This window comes from Oncorhynchus tshawytscha, linkage group LG27 (assembly GCF_018296145.1).
Source record: "Oncorhynchus tshawytscha isolate Ot180627B linkage group LG27, Otsh_v2.0, whole genome shotgun sequence".
Lineage (NCBI taxonomy): Eukaryota > Metazoa > Chordata > Actinopteri > Salmoniformes > Salmonidae > Oncorhynchus > Oncorhynchus tshawytscha.
Window position 1 is genome coordinate 2,154,166 of NC_056455.1, and position 19,258 is coordinate 2,173,423.

The following is a 19,258-nucleotide window of genomic DNA, read 5'->3' on the forward strand; positions in this document are numbered from 1 at the left end:
TTGGTAGATTTGCAGTGGTCTGATACACCTTCCATTTCAATATTATCACTTGCACAGAGCTCCTTGGGATGTTTAAAGCTTGGGAAATATTTTTGTATCCAAATCTGGCTTTAAACTTCTTCACAACAGTATCTCGGACCTGCCTGGTGTGTTCCTTGTTCTTCATGATGCTCTCTGCGCTTTTAACGGACCTCTGAGACTATCACAGTGCAGGTGCATTTATACGGAGACTTGATTACACACAGGTGGATTGTATTTATCATCATTAGTCATTTATGTCAACATTGGATCATTCAGAGATCCTCACTAAACTTCTGGAGAGAGTTTGCTGCACTGAAAGTAAAGGGGCTGAATAATTTTGCACGCCCAACTTTTCAGTTTTTGATTTGTTAAAAAAGTTTGAAATATCCAATAAATGTCGTTCCACTTCATGATTGTGTCCCACTTGTTGTTGATTCCTCACAAAAAAACACAGTTTTATATCTTTATGTTTGAAGCCTGAAATGTGGCAAAAGGTCGCAAAGTTCAAGGGGGCCGAATACTTTCGCAAGGCACTGTGTATATATATAAACTCCCAGTAATATATTGGGTAAATCACCAACGTTTAGGCATCACTGTACCTTCTTCATTAGACATGTTGCCAGGGTATTCCAAAGAGAAACAAACACAGACACAGGTTGTGTCCCAAAATAGCACCCTATTCCCTATATAATGTACTACTTTTGAAATGTAGTACACCATATAGGAAATAGGGTTCAACCTGGGATGCAAACAGAGACCGTATGTATTCTCACCTCCAGGTATGACATGAAGATGTTGTACTGCATGTCATCGCTGGTCTCCTCAATGGCTTTGAACAGGTCATTTAGAGTGTGTACGTAGATCCCCGGTTCTCTGTCCGTCCCTAACATAGTGAAGGTCTTCCCACAACCTACACACACACACACACACACACACACACACACACACACACACACACACACACACACACACACACACACACACACACACAGTTTTCAGTTTGAGAATAATAGTGTCAATACCAAACAACAGCATTGAAGAGCATTGAAGGGAATTGAACGGCATTGAAGAGCACTGAAGAGTATTGAAGACCATTGAACAACATTTAATGAAATTGAAGGGCATTGAACGGCATTAAAGATAATTGCACGGCATTGATTGGCATTGAACGTCATTGAAGGACATTGAATGGCATTGAAACGCATTGAACGGCATTGAAGAGCATTGCACAGCATTGAACAGCATTGAACAGCCTTGAACAGTATTACAGTATTGAAGAGAAAAGTGCAGTTGCAAAAAACCATCAAGCTCTATGATGAAACTGGCTCTCATGAGGACCACCACAGGAATGGAAGACAGAGTTACTGCTGCTGCAGAGGATAAGTTCTTTAGAGTTACCAGCCTCAGAAAGTGCAGCCCAAATAAATGCTTCACATAGTTAAAGTAATAGACACATCTCAACATCAACTCTTCAGAGGAGACTGAGTGAATCAGGCCTTCATGGTGAAATTGCTGCAAAGAAACCACTACTAAAGGACACCAATAAGAAGAAGAGACTTTCTTGGGCCAAGAAACCCAAGCAATGGACAATAGACTGGCGGAAATCTGTCCTTTGCTCTGATGAATCCAAATGTGAGATTTTTTATTCTAACCGCCGTGTCTTTGTGAGATGCAGAGTAGGTGAATGGATGATCTCTGCATGCGTGGTTCCCACTGTGAAGCATGGAGGAGGTGTGATGGTGTGGGGCTGCTTTTCTGGTGACACTGCCTGTGATGTATTTAGAATTCAAGGCACACTTAACCAGCATGTCTACCACAGCATTCTGCAGTGATACGCCATCCCATCTGGTTTGCACTTAGTGGGACTATCGGGGCGGCAGGGTAGCCTAGTGGTTAGAGCGTTGGACTAGTAACCGAAAGGTTGCAAGTTCGAATCCCCGAGCTGACAAGGTACAAATCTGTCATTCTGCCCCTGAACAGGCAGTTAACCCACTGTTCCAAGGCCGTCATTGAAAATAAGAATTTGTTCTGACTTGCCAAGTAAAATAAAATCATTTGTTTTTCAACAGGACAAATACCCGATACACCTCCAGGCTGTGTAAGGGCTATTTCACCAAGAATGAGAGTGATGGAGTGCTGCATAAGATGACCTGGCCTCCACAATCTCCCGACCTCAACCCAAATGAGATGGTTTGGGATGAGTTGGACTGCAGAGTGAAGGAAAAGCAGCCAACAAGTATCAGCATATGTGGGAATTCCTTCAAGACTGTTGGAAAAGCATTCCATTCCATGAGAGAATGTCAAGAGTGTGCAAAGCTGTAATCAAGGCAAAGGGTGTCTACTTTGAAGAATCTCAAATATAAAATTTACTTTGATTAGTTTAACACTTTTTTAGTTACTACATGATTGCATGTTTTATTTCATAATTTGTATGTATTCATTATTATTCTAAAATGTAGAAAAGAGTAAAAATAAAGAAAAACCATTGAACGAGTAGGTACTATATATTTTCCTATAACCAAACAGCATATTCAGCTGTTTGAAGCTGGTGTACAAAACAGAAAGTAAAAGACGCACAAACAAAACTTCAGAATGGGAAGCAAAGAAATAGCACGCATAGAACAGATCTTCCGATTCTTAGATGGGAATGAAAGACCTAGAACTCATATTTATATGAGAATTTGGTTGGATGGGCCAAATTGTTGCATATTGTAGCTTTAAGTTCAGTTCATTTATTTGGCCTTGTACAGGAATTTGTCACGCATTCAGTAGCTGGATGTGTGCACACGACTTTTAAACTCAACATTAAAAGGCCTTCTTGTTGAAAGCTTAACCCCAGTCAACTTTTATTTCCTGATACCATGCCTGTTTTGGTCGGAAGACAGGTCACAACAGGTCTTAATTCAGTTTTGGACAACAAGGCTCTGACACACTGAGTTTAATTAGTTTAATTCAAGCAGAGATTAAGAACAGTGAGTCTACAGGGAAAGACAGACAGGAAGAAGAAAAGAGGGAGGGAAGGAGGAAGGGATGGAGGGGAAGGTGTCTGACGTTCTGTCTGAGCCCTGCATCTCAGCAGTCTGGTGCAACCTATGACATCATTTCCTGTCTTCCCATTAAAAGCAAAATGAGAGAAAGCACGCACCTATTCCCAGTTCCCATGGTAACATAATCAGACTAATTAGAATCTAGAACCACCACATTAATCAAACAGTGGAAAAGGAAGATCGTACTACATGATTATGAGTTTGATTATACTGCTGAAATTAGATAAATACATAACAAGAGATAACCATGGATTAAATGGCATGTGGTCAGGATCATCAACCCCCAGGCTGGTTATTTCCTGGGTATTGTTCTCCTCTGCCGCCCATTGTTTGGTCGATAGAGGCTTAGTTCTCCCCTGCCGCCCAGTGGGTGGTTAATAGAGGCTTAGTTCTACCCTGCCGCCCAGTGGGTGGTAGATAGAGGCTTAGTTCCTCCCTGGTGCCCAGTGGTTGGTAGATGTAGGCTTAGACCAGCCCTGGTGCCCAGTGGGTGGTAAATAAAGGCTTAGACCAGCCCTGAGGACAACACACACAGGGACAGAGGACACACACACACACGCAATTAGAATAGAGGATAGGACAGCTATGACAAACCTGTGGGTCCGTAGGCAAAAACAGTGGCGTTGTAGCCGGATATGAGGCCTTCGATCAGGCCCTTGGTCGTGGCTCTGTACACCTCTTCCTGGTTGGCTGAGCAGTCAAATGCAACGTCGAACATATAGGTCTTCTCCCGGGAACGGTTAGCACGCAGGATATTATCTGGATCCTCCATGGGGTTCATCAGAACAACCATCTATAGCAGGGAGGGAGGAGGAGGAGGGGGGAGGAAGGAAGAGGGAAGAGGAGGTGGGAGGGAGATGGAGGGATGGGGGAGAATGGATGGAGGAGGGAGAGGGAGAAGGGTGGAAAGGGAGGGAGGGAGGAGGGAGGGGAGGGGTAGGTAGCGAGGGGGAGAAGGGAGGAGGCAAGAGGAGAAGGGAGGGAGCAGGAGGAGGGAGGGAGCAAGGGAGAAGGGGGACAAGGGAGGAAGGGGAGTGTGGAGGAGGGATGGAGGGGAGGAGGGAAGGAGAGGGGCAGAGAAGGATGAAAAGAGAGAGAAAGGGACATTTGAATGATTAGTCATCACACTAGAGAAACATCATTGCATAACATATAATATAATAATACTTTTTGTTTTAAAATACACATTCGAAGGTCAAATCATCTGAATGAATCTGTCAATAGAGAATGACTGCTATTACCCCAGAGGCCCACTACACTCCTCATTCACTCCTGCTGCCATCTGCCACAGTATGACTGTCTGCACTGTAATGGCTGACAGTTACCCAGCTCTGTGCAGGTAATTCACGTGGTGAAGAGAAACTGATGGGCACAGCAGCAGCTAGAGGGGTCTGAAGATTTAAACAGGGCCTTTAATCCATCTGTAGCTGGAGACACAAAGGGCCCAGGGGGGCCCCTGTTGGGTTGAGCCCTGAGTGCCACAGTGCCCCTCCACACACACACTGCACTCATATGACCCTGGTCTAAAGAAGTGCACTACAGTATATATGGTGTTGGAGCACATTTGGGTGTACACTCCAGACCACCAAGGGTAGATAAATGGTGAACACATCAGGGGATCTACAAACACACGTATGCTGTTTGAAAGTATAGTGTATGTGTGCATGGTGGAAGAACTCACGGTTCTAACCACAATCAAACCAATGCAAGAAACACCAAACAAGATACAAAGGATTGCTACGTCAACTCTTCAGATCAGTATTAATTTATTCAAGGTAACCACTACTGCTAAGTTTGAGGTGTCTAATAGCTACCATCCAGTCACCCAGTGATATTGGCTACTTAAAAATCTAAGATTTCAGAATCCATCCACAGGGGCACATCACAGAAGCACATCACAGGGGCACATCACAGAAGCACATCACAGGGACACAGCACAGTGGAACATCATTGGGGCAAATCACAGGGGCAAATTACAGGGGCACCGCACAGTGGCACATCAAAGGGACACAGCACAGTGGCATGGTGTCAGAATGTAATGGCTGTAATAATGAAGAGAACTCATTCCATTACAGCCAGGGGAAACACTTAGACAGGATTGTGAACATTATTCACTTCACTAAGGTGTCGTCTGGGAGACCTAGCCAGCTCCCCAGACCTTTGTTCGCCAGCAGAGGAGTCAGTTGGACACTGTGGTGAATATTAAAACATTGTAGTGGGCGTGCATTCATGTTTGAAATGGTCTGTTTTGTTCATGTCCAGCTCTGAGGGGCTGGAGACAGCCTTCAGGTTCAGGACAGTGTGTGTATGTTGTGTGTGTGTGTCTGTCTCTGTGTGTGTGTGTGTGTGTGTGTGTGTGTGTGTGTGTGTGTGTCTGAATTGTCTGGATCTGGTCTAGTATCCACAGCACAACCCTGTTTGATAACTCCTCAGTAATGGAGCCTCTCACTTTGAAGCCTCTTGGTTTAAATTCAAGAGGAGAAATCTGACTTTTAAAAGCATACAATTACAGAGACAGAACAAAACACACACCCAGCTGTAATCAGCAAACAGAGGAGAGGATTGAGGTAAGAGGGGGTAGTAGAGGAGAAGGAGAGGGGGAGAGAGAGGAGAGAGGCAGGGAAGAGGAGAAAGAGAGAGGGAGAGTTGTTTATTTCACTTTTGTATATTATCAACCTCACTTGCTTTGGCAATGTTAACACATGTTTCCCATGCCAATAAAGCCCCTTGAATTGAATTGAGAGGCAAGAGAGGGGGGGGAAGAGAGAGAGGAGAAAGAGAGAGGGAGAGAGAGGGGCAAGAGAGAGGTAAGAGAGGGGGAGGTAAAAGAGAGAGGAGAGGAGTAAAAGAGAGAAGAGAGGAGAGAGAGAGCGAGAAAGAGAGGGAAGAGAGGAGAAGGGAGAATGAGGGACAGTCAGCTGCCTCAGAGAAGAGCCGGTAATCAGATGTATTTGGGCTGGTGACACCGTAGCAGCTTCCTTTCCCTTCTATCTCTCTATATCTCCCTCTCTCCTTCCTACTCTTCCCCCAGCAGCACACTTTCCTGCAGCACACTTTCCTGACGTCCTCTCTATGATCACATTTCTCAGGAAACACAGTATTGTAAAACCTTCTCTCTAGCCAGGGTCAGGGATACTGAGTAACTTACAGACCTGCGTCAGTCTGGTGTTCTCACCAACAACGTGACAAAACTAAGAAATATTGTGTGTGTGTGTAGGGTGGATATGACAGAAGGGATAGAGAGATGGCTCTGGCTTTGATGAACTTCAACCTGACTATCTGTCTGAGAGCCCTGCTCTACTCTGGAGAGGTCAGAGGTCAGAAAGGCTGGCAGCCACTTACAGTAGATGACAGGCACGGCTGTGTCCATGTGTCCGTGTGTGTTTCAGTTGGCATCAGTGAGCATATACAGTCCATTAACAAAGTATTCAGACCCCTTGACTTTTTCCATATTTTGTTACATTACAGCCTTATTCTTAAATTGATTAAATTGAATAAAAAATGTTCCTCATCCAACTATACAGTTGTTAAAATGGCGCCGAAGAGGATGCTGACGTTTTACATGCCCATAATCAATTATTCTATTTTGTTCATTTTTTGCATTGTTTGTAACTTGTTTATTAACTTGTTTTGTACATAATGTTGCTGCTACCGTCTCTTATGACCGAAAATAACTTCTGGACATCAGAACTGGGATCACTCACCATGGACTGGAAGAAGCTTTTTCCTTTAATGAGTGACGAGAAAAATATCCTGCTCTCCCGGGAACAGGCCCAGATCCACGTCATTTGTGTGAAGAAAAGAGGACAGATCAGACTGAATGACGACACGGACAATATCGAGCTGGAGGGATTTTCAATGCACCGGCAGAACAGAGAAGCTACATCTGGTAAGATGAGGCGTGTGTGTCTTTTTGTCAATAACAGCTGGTACGCAATGTCTAATACTAAAGAAGTCTTGAGGTACTGCTTGCCTGAGGTAGAGTACCTTATGATAAGCTGTAGACCACACTATCTACCAAGAGAGTTCTCATCTATATTATTCGTAGCCATCTATTTACCACCACAGGCCGATGCTGGCACTAAGACCGCACTCAACCAACTCTATAATGCCATAAGCAAACAAGAAAATGCTCATCTAGAAGCTGTGCTCTTAGTGGCCAGGGACTTTAATACAGGCAAACTTAAATCAGTTTTACCAAATTTTTATCAACATGTCACATGTGCAACCAGAAGGAAAAAAAAACTCTGGACCACTGTTCCTCCACACACACAGACGTATACAAAGCTCTACCCTGCCCTCCATTTGACAAAACCGACCATAATTCAATCCTCCTGATTCCTGTTTACAAGAAAAAACTAAAGCAGGAAGAACCAATGACTCGCTCAATACGTAAGTGGTTGGATGGTGCGGATGCTGCACTACAGGACTGTTTTGCTAGCACAGCCTGGAATATGTTCTGGGATTCATCCAATGGCATTGAGGAGTATACCACCTATGTCACCGACTTCATCAATAAGTGCATCGATGACCCCCCCCCCACAGTGACCGTACATGCATATCCCAACCAGAAGTCAACATCCGCATTGGGCTCAAGGCTAGAGCTGCCACTTTCAAGAAGTGGGACACTAATCCAAATGCCTTTAAGAAATCCTGCTATGCCCTCAGACGAACCCTCAAAAAAGCAAAGCGTCAATATAGGATTAAGACTGAATCCTACTACATAGGCTCTGACGCTCGTCGGATGTGGCAGGGCTTGAAACTATGCTTCCATCACGTGGACTGGGAGATGTTTCGTATTGCGTCAGACAACAACATTGACGAATACGCTGATTCGGTGTGCGAGTTCATTAGAACGTGCGTTGAAGATGTCGTTCCCATAGCAACGATTAAAACATTCCCTAACCAGAAACCGTGGATTGATGGCAGCATTCGTGTGAAACTGAAGGCACGAACCACTGCTTTTAATCAGGGCAAGGTGTCTGGTGACATGACTGAATACAAACAGTGCAGCTATTCCCTCCGCAAGGCTATCAAACAAGCTAAGCGCCAGTACAGAGACAAAGTAGAATCTCAATTCAACGGCTCAGACACAAGAGGCATGTGGCAGGGTCTACAGTCAATCACGGACTACAGGAAGAAACCCAGCCCAGTCACGGACCAGGATGTCTTGCTCCCAGGCAGACTAAATAACTTTTTTGCCCGCATTGAGGACAATACAGTGCCACTGACACGGCCTGCAACGAAAACATGCGGTCTCTCCTTCACTGCAGCCGAAGTGAGTAAGACATTTAGACATGTTAACCCTCGCAAGGCTGCAGGCCCAGACGGCATCCCCAGCCGCGCCCTCAGAGCATGCGCAGACCAGCTGGCCGGTGTGTTTACGGACATATTCAATCAATCCCTATACCAGTCTGCTGTTCCCACATGCTTCAAGAGGGCCACCATTGTTCCTGTTCCCAAGAAAGCTAAGGTAACTGAGCTAAACGACTACCGCCCGTAGCACTCACATCCGTCATCATGAAGTGCTTTGAGAGACTAGTCAAGGACCATATCACCTCCACCCTACCTGACACCCTTGACCCACTCCAATTTGCTTACCGCCCAAATAGGTCCACAGACGATGCAATCTCAACCACACTGCACACTGCCCTAACCCATCTGGACAAGAGGAATACCTATGTGAGAATGCTGTTCATCGACTACAGCTCGGCATTCAACACCATAGTACCCTCCAAGCTCGTCATCAAGCTCGAGACCCTGGGTCTCGACCCCGCCCTGTGCAACTGGGTACTGGACTTCCTGACGGGCCGCCCCCAGGTGGTGAGGGTAGGCAACAACATCTCCTCCCCGCTGATCCTCAACACTGGGGCCTCACAAGGGTGCGTTCTGAGCCCTCTCCTGTACTCCCTGTTCACCCACGACTGCGTGGCCATGCACGCCTCCAACTCAATCATCAAGTTTGCGGACGACACAACAGTGGTAGGCTTGATTACCAATAATGACGAGACGGCCTACAGGGAGGAGGTGAGGGCCCTCGGAGTGTGGTGTCAGGAAAATAACCTCACACTCAACGTCAACAAAACTAAGGAGATGATTGTGGACTTCAGGAAACAGCAGAGGGAACACCCCCATCCACATCGATGGAACAGTAGTGGAGAGGGTAGCAAGTTTTAAGTTCCTCGGCATACACATCACAGACAAACTGAATTGGTCCACTCACACAGACAGCATCGTGAGGAAGGCGCAGCAGCGCCTCTTCAACCTCAGGAGGCTGAAGAAATTCGGCTTGTCACCAAAAGCACTCACAAACTCCGACAGATGCACAATCGAGAGCATCCTGGCGGGCTGTATCACCGCCTGGTATGGCAACTGCACCGCCCTCAACCGTAAGGCTCTCCAGAGGGTAGTAAGGTCTGCACAACGCATCACCGGGGGCAAACTACCTGCCCTCCAGGACACCTACACCACCCGATGCTACAGGAAGGCCATAAAGATCATCAAGGACATCAACCACCCGAGCCACTGCCTGTTCACCCCGCTGTCATCCAGAAGGCGAGGTCAGTACAGGTGCATCAAAGCTGGGACCGAGAGACTGAAAAACAGCTTCTATCTCAAGGCCATCAGACTGTTAAACAGCCACCACTAACATTGAGTGGCTACTGCCAACACACTGTCAATGACACTGACTCTACTCCAGCCACTTTAATCATGGGAATTGATGGGAAATGATGTAAATATATCACTAGCCACTTTAAACGATGCTACCTTATATAATGTTACTTACCCTACATTATTCATCTCATATGCATACGTAGATACTCTATATCATCGACTGCATCCTTATGTAATACATGTATCACTAGCCACTTTAACTACGCCACTTGGTTTACATACTCATCTCATATGTATATACTGTACTCGATATCATCTACTGTATCTTGCCTATGCTGCTCTGTACCATCACTCATTCATATATTCTTATGTACATATTCTTTATCCCCTTACACTGTGTATGAGACAGTTTTTTTGGAATTGTTAGTTAGATTACTTGTTCGTTATTACTGCATTGTCGGAACTAGAAGCACAAGCATTTCGCTACACTCGCATTAACATCTGCTAACCATGTGTATGTGACAAATAAAATTTGATTTTGATTTGATTTGATTTATTACAGACTACAAAGGGAAACCCAGACGCGAGCTGCCCAGTGACGTGAGCCTACCAGACAAGCTAAATGCCTTTTATGCTCGTTTCGAGGCAAGCAACACTGAAGCATGCACAAGAGCACCACGTGTTCTGGATGACTGCAAGATAACGCTCTCGGTAGTCGATGTGAGCAAGACCTTTAAACAGGTAAACATTCACACAGCCGCTGCCAGATGGATTACCAGGACGTGTACTCAAAGCATGCGTGAACCAACTGGCAAGTGTCTTCACAGAGATTTTCAACCTCTCCCTGACATAGTCTGTAATACCAACATGTTTCAAGCAGACCACCATAGTCCCTGTGCCCAAGGAAGCAAAGGTAACCTGCCTAAATGATTACCACCCTCGGTAGCCATGAAGTTGGTACCCATGAAGTGCTTTGAAAGGTTCGTCATGGCTCACATCAACAGCATCCTCCCAGATACCCTAGACCCACTCCAATTCGCATACCGCCCCAACAGATCCACAAATAACGCAATCTCAACAGCACTCCAAACTACCCTTTCCCACCTGGACAAAAGGAACACCTATGTGAGAATGATGTTCATTGACTACAGCTCAGTGTTCAACAACATAGTGCCCACGAAGCTCCTCACTAAGCTAAGGACCCTGGGACTAAACACATCCCTCTGCAACTGGATCCTGGACTTTCTGACGGGCCGCCCCCAGGTGGCAAGGGTAGGCAACAACACATCTGCCACGCTGATCCTCAACACTGGGGCCCCTCAGGGGTGTGTACTTAGTTCCCTCCTGTACTCCCTGTTCACCCACAACTGAGTGGCCAAACACGACTCCAACACCATCGATAAGTTTGCTGACGACACAACAGTGGTTGGGCTGGCAACTGACAGTGTGGTGCCATGACAACAACCTCTCCCTCAATGTGAGCAAGACAAAGGAGCTGATTGTGGACTACAGGAAAAGGTGGCTGAACATGCCCCATCAGGGATAAAATTGTAGACCTGCACAAAACTGGGATGGGCTACAGGACAATAGACAAGCAGCTTGGTGAGAAGGCAACAACTGTTGGCGCAATTATTAGAAAATGGAAGAAGTTCAAGAATCAGGTCAATCACCCTCAGTCTGGGGCTCCATGCAAGATCTCACCTCGTGGGGCATCAATGATCATGAGGAAGTTGAGGGATGAGCCAAGAAATACACGGCAGGAGCTGGTCACTGACCTGAAGAGAGCTGGGACCACAGTCTCAAAGAAAACCATTAGTAACACACTACGCCGTTATGGATTAAAATCCTGCAGCGCACGCAAGGTCCCCCTGCTCAAGCTAGTGCATGTCCAGGCCCGTCTGAAGTTTGCCAATGACCATCTGGATGATCCAGAGGAGGTATGGGAGAAGGTCATGTGGTCTGATGAGACAAAAATAGAGCTTTTTGGTCTAAACTCCACTCGCCGTGTTTGGAGAAAGAAGAAGGATGAGTACAACCCCAAGAACACCATCCCACCCGTGAAGCACGGAGGTGGAAACATCATTCTTTGGGGATGCTTTTCTGCAAAGGGGACAGGACGACTGCACCGTATTGAGGGAAGGATGGATGGGGCCATGTATCGCAAGATCTTGGCCAACAACCTCCTTCCCTCAGTAAGAGCATTGAAGATGGGTCGTTGCTGGGTCTTCCAGCATGACAATGACCCGAAACACACAGCCAGGGCAACTAAGGAGTGGCTCCGTAAGAAGCATCTCAAGGTCCTGGAGTGGCCTTGCCAGTCTCCAGACCTGAACCCAATAGAAAATATTTGGAGGGAGCTGAAAGTCCATATTGCCCAGGGACAGCCCCGAAACCTGAAGGATCTGGATAAGGTCTGTATGGAGGAGTGGGCCAAAATCACTGCTGCAGTGTGTGCAAACCTGGTCAAGAACTACTGGAAACTTATGATCTCTGTAATTGCAAACACAGGTTTCTGTACCAAATATTAAGTTCTGCTTTTCCGATGTATCAAATACTTATGTCATGCAATAAAATGCAAATTAATTACTTAAAAATCATACAATGTGATTTTCTGGATTTTTGTTTTAGATTCCATCTCTCACAGTTGAAGTGTACCTATGATACAAATTACAGACCTCTGCATGCTTTGTAAGTAGGAAAACCTGCAAAATCGTCAAGTGTTTCAAATACTTGTTCTCCCCACTGTACCCGGACTCTGCGTGCAATGAACGGAAAAGAAGTGACACAATTTCCCTAGTTTAATATTGCCTGCTAACATGAATTCACTTTAACTAAATATGCAGGTTTAAAAAATATACTTCTGTGTATTGATTGTAAGAAAGGCATTGATGTTATGGTTAGGTACATTCGTGCAACGATTGTGCTATTTTCGCAAATGTGCTTTTGTTAAATCATCCCCCGTTTGGCGAAGTTGGCTGTCTTTGTTAGGAAGAAATGGTATTCACACAGTTTGCGAGCCAGGGGACCCAAACTGCTGCATATACCCTGAATCTGTTGCACAGAATGCAAGAGAAGTGACACAATTTCCCTAGTTAAAAGAAATTCATGTTAGCAGACAATATTAACTAAATATTCAGGTTTAAAAATATATACTTGTGTATTGATTTTAAGAAAGGCGTTGATGTTTACGGTTAGGAAAACATTGGTGCAACAACAGTGCATTTCTTCGTGAATGCGCTTGTTAAATCACCCATTTGGCGAAGTAGGCTGTGATTCAATGATAAATTAGTCATCGCATCGCTTATATGCAACGCAGGACAAGCTAGATAAACTAGTAATATCATCTACCATGTGTAGTTAACTAGTGATTATGTTTAGATTGATTGTTTTTTTATAAGATAAGTTTAATGCTAGGTAATCTTGGCTCCTTGATGCACTCGCATAACAGGTAGTCAGTCTGCCACGCAGTCTCCTCGTGGAGTGCAATGTAATCGGCCATGACCGGTGTCCCAAAATACAGATTACCGATTGTTATGAAAACTTGAAATCGGCCCTAATTAATCGGCCATTCCGATTAATCAGTCAACCTCTAATGCATAGTCACTTCACCCCTACCTACATGTACAAATTACCTCTAACCTGTACCCACGCACACTGACTCGGTACCAGTACCCTCTGTATATAGCCTCATTATTGTTATGGTATTGTGTTACTTTTTATTATTATTTTATAGTTTATTTGGCAAATATTTTCTTAACTCTTCTTGAACTGCACTATTGGTTAATAAGGGCTTGTAAGTAAGCATTTCACAGTAAGGTCTATACTTATTGTATTTCGGTGAATGTGACAAATAAAGTTTGATATGATTAGATTTTATAATACCCCATAATGAAAAAGCAAACATAGGTTTTTAGATTTTTTTGCACACTGAGATACTGAGATACCTTATTTACATAATTATTTAGACACTTTGCTATGAGACTCGAAACTGAGCTCAGGTGCATCCCGTTTCCGTTGATCATCCTTGAGATGTTTCTAGAACTTGATTAGTCTACCCATGGCAAATTCAATTGATTGGACAAGATCTGGAAAGGCACACACCTGTCTATGTAAGGTCCCACAGTTGACAGTGCATGTCAAAGCAAAAAGCAAGCTATGAGGTCAAAGGAATTGTCCGTAGAGCTCAGAGACAGGATTGTGTCGAGGCACAGATCTGGGGAAGAGTACCAAAAAAATGTCTGCAGCATTGAAGGTCCCCATGAACACAGTGGCTTCCACCATCCTTAATTTGTATTTCTTATTTAACCTTTATTTAACTAGGCAAGTCAGTTAAGAACAAATTCTTATTTACAATGACAGCCTACCAGGGAACTGCCTTGTTCAGGGGCAGAACGACAGGTTTTTACCTTGTCAGCTCGGGGATTCTTAAATGTAAGGGAACACCCCCCTGAAAAGGACAAAAATGAATGGGAAGTCATTGGCACTGGACAAACCATATACACGGTGTCCAATACCACTAAATTTGGCGTCGTTTCATTCAAAGTTGATTGCAAATGCCATATGGCGAATGCCAGGTGTAACACTTTAAATATCCAACAGGTGGCGAGCGCGCTCCACCGTGGTTTTTCATATTGCAAATGCAACACAAGTCAACATCCAAAAGTAAAATTTTGAAAAAGTGAAAAATAATTCTACCTAGCAACCCCTTAAAAAAGTGTTTTCTGGACTGTTTTTCGAAATTCTTTCGAATTTTGTGTCAATTACACATGTATAAGAATTGTATCAACATACTTTAGTCATATTTTATTATCAGCATTTTTTATTTATTTTAATTTTATACTTGTGCATAAGGCATATGTTTTATCCATTTGCAATATGATTTCATAGGAAGTCAAAAGTCGAAAATGTTATCTTTTTTTCAAAAACTTATCACCCTCGTTAAAAAGTGCTTTCTGGACCATTTTTCGAAATTCTTTCAATTTTTTTGTCAATTAATCATGTGTAAGAACTGTATGAATATACTTTTGTAAAATTTTATTAGCATAATTTTTTATGTTATTTTTACTTGTGCATAAGGAATGTTTTGTCCATTTGCAATATGATTTCATAGGAAGTCAAAAGTCAAAGGTCACTTTTTTTTGGCCAAATGCCATAAGAAATGTCCAAATGCAATATGAAAGGTTTGGAAATGCCAAATCAGGATGTTATGTCCATTTGCCATTTACCATCACGAATTTGTCATGCTCAAAAATCCTGCAGAAATGCAAAATTGACTGGCCTGATGAACACAGGATGGCCGGGCAGTGATAGTTGTTCCTTTCCATCGCTCGTTGTGTTGATTTCATCATGTCCAATTGGTGATATTTTTTTCACTGTTGAATCATATTGCAAGTACACGTGCATTTGTAATATGTTTCAATGGGCATTTACCATCACGAATTTGGCATGCTCAAAAATCCTGCAGGAAATCGAAATTGGCTGGCCCGATGAACTCGGGATGGCTGGGCAGTGATAGTTGTTCCTTTCCATCGCTCGTTAGGGTTGATTTCAGAATGTCACTTTGGTGATGGTACCTCACTGTTTAAACATATTGCAAATGGACAATAGTCACCAGCAACTCACCGTCCATCAGTCAATTAGATATCATTCTGACACCAAACCCATTTTCTCCAACTCGTTTAGTAGCCAACTATCACATACTACAGAGCTGGCCCAAAATTCACAACGCCTTCTGTTCAAACCATAATAAAACACGTAGTTACGTAACAGCTGCGGGTCCAGTTCTGATGTTATGCGTAGGCCTAGCTGAGGCGACCCCAAATCCCAAGTTTCGGATTGATAGGTCATTTGGTGCCCGAGCAAGACCCTAATTGGTGCTGAAAATCCACTTTTTTCCATGCCTTGCTACGGGGTCCTTGAATGAGCTATCGGACAGAAACGTTGGGGTCCGTCTATATGGGCCGAGGTGGTCGTAATGCACCTAGTCTTGCGACTCTGGGACATTTCTAAATGTCGTCATTTTCGTGATGCAAAAATGAATTGAAGTTTTTGCAAATGTACGAGGCTGTTTCTCGGTCCGAGAACCTTCTAGAGCCACGTAACTCACCACGCACTATCGACCTGAGGTCTAGAACAGGTTTCTAAAGTTTCGGAACTCTAGGTCTGACGGTTCATTAATAGTTCCAACAAGGTTAACTAATGCAGGCAGTGTATGTCTCTACGCACCCCAATGTGTCCCTCCCAAGCTGTGTGTGTGTGTGATTTAGTTTTTCTTTGATATTTTATAGGAAAAATGACTGATTTACAGTTCATGGGGGTTGCCTAATCACACATATGAAGTTTTGGAAAGAACTGACTTTTTTAACCCTTCGAAACAGCCCCTGTGACACCAATTATGGCACTTCCGGTTGGCACAGGAAGCTATAATTAAACACATATCCTCATTGGGGTATGCTTTTACAGAATCCTGAGTTTTAAGTCTTTACGTTAAGAACTGATTTACACAGGGTTGAATGCACTATTTCTATCAAACTGCAGGTAGGGTATGGATATACACTTTTAGGGTGATTTTAACCATTTCCGATTGGTCCAGAAAGCTTAGAATCAACACAGGTAGACCTCATAGTGGCCTGATGGACTGTCATCAAAGACAGGTTCATACGGCATTCATAACCCACATAGGCTTCAGGTTGAATTTAGGGGTGCAGGCAATGTATTCCTATGGGGAGAGAAGTCATTGTAATCTGTGAGATCAAAAAACCCTGATGTACTGTTATTAAGGGTTAATGCCACACGGTCAAGGTTAGGCTTGCACAGATCGGGAGGACCTCATGAACGTACCTGAGGTCGAATTGTGCTTCTCACCCTAACGGTTCTCTCACTGTCACCCAAAAGCAAATGACGTTGGGGGGGCAGGCTTCATTTTGGGCCTACTTTTGTCATGGTCGCTGCGCTTAGACCGAGCGAGCTACGGTCAAGCGGGATATCTCGTTGAACTCGGCACGGCCTAGTGATTAAGGTAATGCCATTGCCTGCTCTCTGTGTCTTTAAGCACCGCAATTTGTCACTCCATCCTTGCTCTGTGTGTATGTGAGCGCTTTTATTTGACATCTGTTGGGAAAAATGACTGATTTCCAGTTAATGAGGGTTACCTAGTCACACATATGAAGTTTTAAAAAAGGTCGGACCTTTTTAACCATTCGGAACAGCACCTATGACACCCTTTTAAGGCACTTCCGATTGGCACAGGAAGTTATAAGTAAACACATGTCTTGATTGAGGTAGCCTCTTACAGAATCCTGAGTTTTAAGTCTTTAAGTTAAGAATTGACTGATCTACACAGGGTTGAGTGCAGTGATTTTCATAATGACAGGTTATGTGTTTCAAAACACTTTTCGGTTGAATTTAATCACTTTCGGTTGCTCCAGGAAGCTTAGAATCAACACAGGTAGACCTCATAGTGGCCTGATGGATTGTCATCGAAGACAGGTTCATACGGCATTCATAACCCACATAGACTTCAGGTTGAATTTAGGGGTGCAGGCAATGTATTCCTATGGGGAGAGAAGTCAATGCAAACTGTTTGATGTAAACACCTTTTAACTGTTAAGGGTTAATGCCACACGGTCAAGGTTAGGCTTGCACAGATCGGGAGGACCTCAGGAACGTACCGGAGGTCGAATTTTGCTTCTCAACCTAACGGTTCTCTCACTGTCACCCAAAAGCAAATGACATTGAGGGCCAGGCTTCATTTTGGGCTCTCTTTTTTTCAAGGTCGCTGCACTCAGAGCGAGCTACGGTCAAGCGGGTCGTCTCGTTGAACTCGGCACAGTCTGGAGACTATGGTGATGCCATTTTTAGTGTTGATTTCAGAATGCCATTTTGGTGATGGTCCCTCTCCGTTTAAACATATTGCAAATGTACAAAAGTCAACTAGCAAGTCAGTGTCCATCAGTCAATTAGATGTCATTCTGACACCAAACTGATACCAATTGACACCAAACCCACTTTTTCCGACTCATTTAGAAGCCAACCATCACATATTTCAGAGCAGGCCCATAATTCAAAGCGCCTTCAGTATAAAACATAATAAAAACGTAAAACACATAGTTACCTTCTAGCTGCGGGTCCAGTTCGGACATTATGTGTAGGCCTATGTGAGGCAACCCCGAATCCAGAGTTTCAGCTCGATAGGTCCTTCGGTGCCCGAGCAAGACCCTAATTGGTGCTGAAAATCCACTTTTTTCCATGCCTTGCTACGGGGTCCTTGAATGAGCTATTGGACAGAAGCATTGGGGTCCGTCTCTATGGCCTGAGCCGGTTTCAATGCACCTAGTCTTGCGTCTGAGACTTTTCTAAATGTCGTCATTTTCGTAATGGTCTAAATGAATTGCAAATGTTCGAGGCTGTTTCTCGGTCCGAGAACCTTCTGGAGCCACCTAACTCACTATCGACCTGAGGTCTAGAACAGGTTTCTAAAGTTTCAGAACTCTAGGTCTGACGGTTCTTTTTTAGCTCGAACAAAGGTAACTGTTGCAGGCACTGTCTGTCTCTACGCTCCCCAATGGGTCCCTCCTGCCAAGCTGTGTGTGTGTGATTTAGTTTTTCTTTTAAATTTTATGAGAGTCATGACTGATTTACAGTTCATGGGGGTTGCCTAATCACACATATGAAGCTTTGAAAAGGTCTGACCATTTTAACCCTTCAAAGCAGCCATTATGACACCGTTTAAGGCACTTCCGGTTGGCACAGGAAGCTATAAGTAAACTCATCCTGATTGGCGTATGCCTTTACAGAATCCTGAGTTTGAAGTCTTTACGTTAAGAACTGAGTTATTTACGGAGGGTTTAGTGAGTGTGTGTTATTTCAGAAAATCACAGACATCTCGCAGAGCTCCGCAGCACACTTTAAAAAGAGTCATATGAACAGCCTGCAACTAAATCTGTAACTGTTTAAAAAAACAAAACACCTATTTCTGAACATCACCAATTTGACATTGTACGATTTCTCTTAAACGACGATAGATGTCTGGTTCTTTTTTTATTGACACCGTAGGTTCCTTTACTTTGACGTGAAGCAGAAAAATTATTGCTCTATTTTCATTTTGGACCTTTAATCCCAGAAAAATGTCCATAACTCAAAAAACGTTGAGGCCTAGACGCCATCTTGTTCGGGGCCAACTGCCCATTATGCCAAACCTACGCTCACCAAGTTTCGTCTTCGAAGTCTTTTCCGTTTTGGAGATAAGGCCACGTCGTGATTCGTGATGTTTTGTACATTTGCAATATGATTCCATTCGCCCTCTTGTTGGATTTATCGGGACAGCGGAAAAATGACCAAAATTTGATTATTTTATAAAACGGAAACCAAATGTCCGAGAGAGTTCGTTTGATGACTTCCCGGTAGATCCGGCCCTGCCGCACGGCCCGATGCCGTCCGCGAATTTTACAAACGTTTTCGGACGTCTAGTAAGGGACCGTACATTTGCAATATGGACTTTCTCACTAACCATATGGCGAATGTCAAAATGTTCCCTTAAGGTATGGAAGAAGTTTGGAACCACCAAGACTCTTCCT

At 44.1% G+C, this 19,258-nt stretch overlaps 1 protein-coding gene across 2 annotated transcripts in view; it reads right to left on the reverse strand.

Moving 5' to 3' along the window:
- The window catches only part of LOC112261344 (kinesin-like protein KIF19), a 79,234-nt gene that overhangs the window by 35,712 nt on the left and 24,264 nt on the right, over positions 1-19,258 (reverse strand). For both annotated transcript variants that reach the window (XM_042307403.1, XM_042307404.1), the window contains exons 3-4: positions 3,663-3,861; positions 795-931 (exon numbers count right to left, since the gene is read on the reverse strand). In XM_042307403.1, coding sequence (XP_042163337.1) covers positions 795-931; positions 3,663-3,861 — 336 coding nt within the window. The remainder of the gene's footprint in view (positions 1-794; positions 932-3,662; positions 3,862-19,258) is intronic.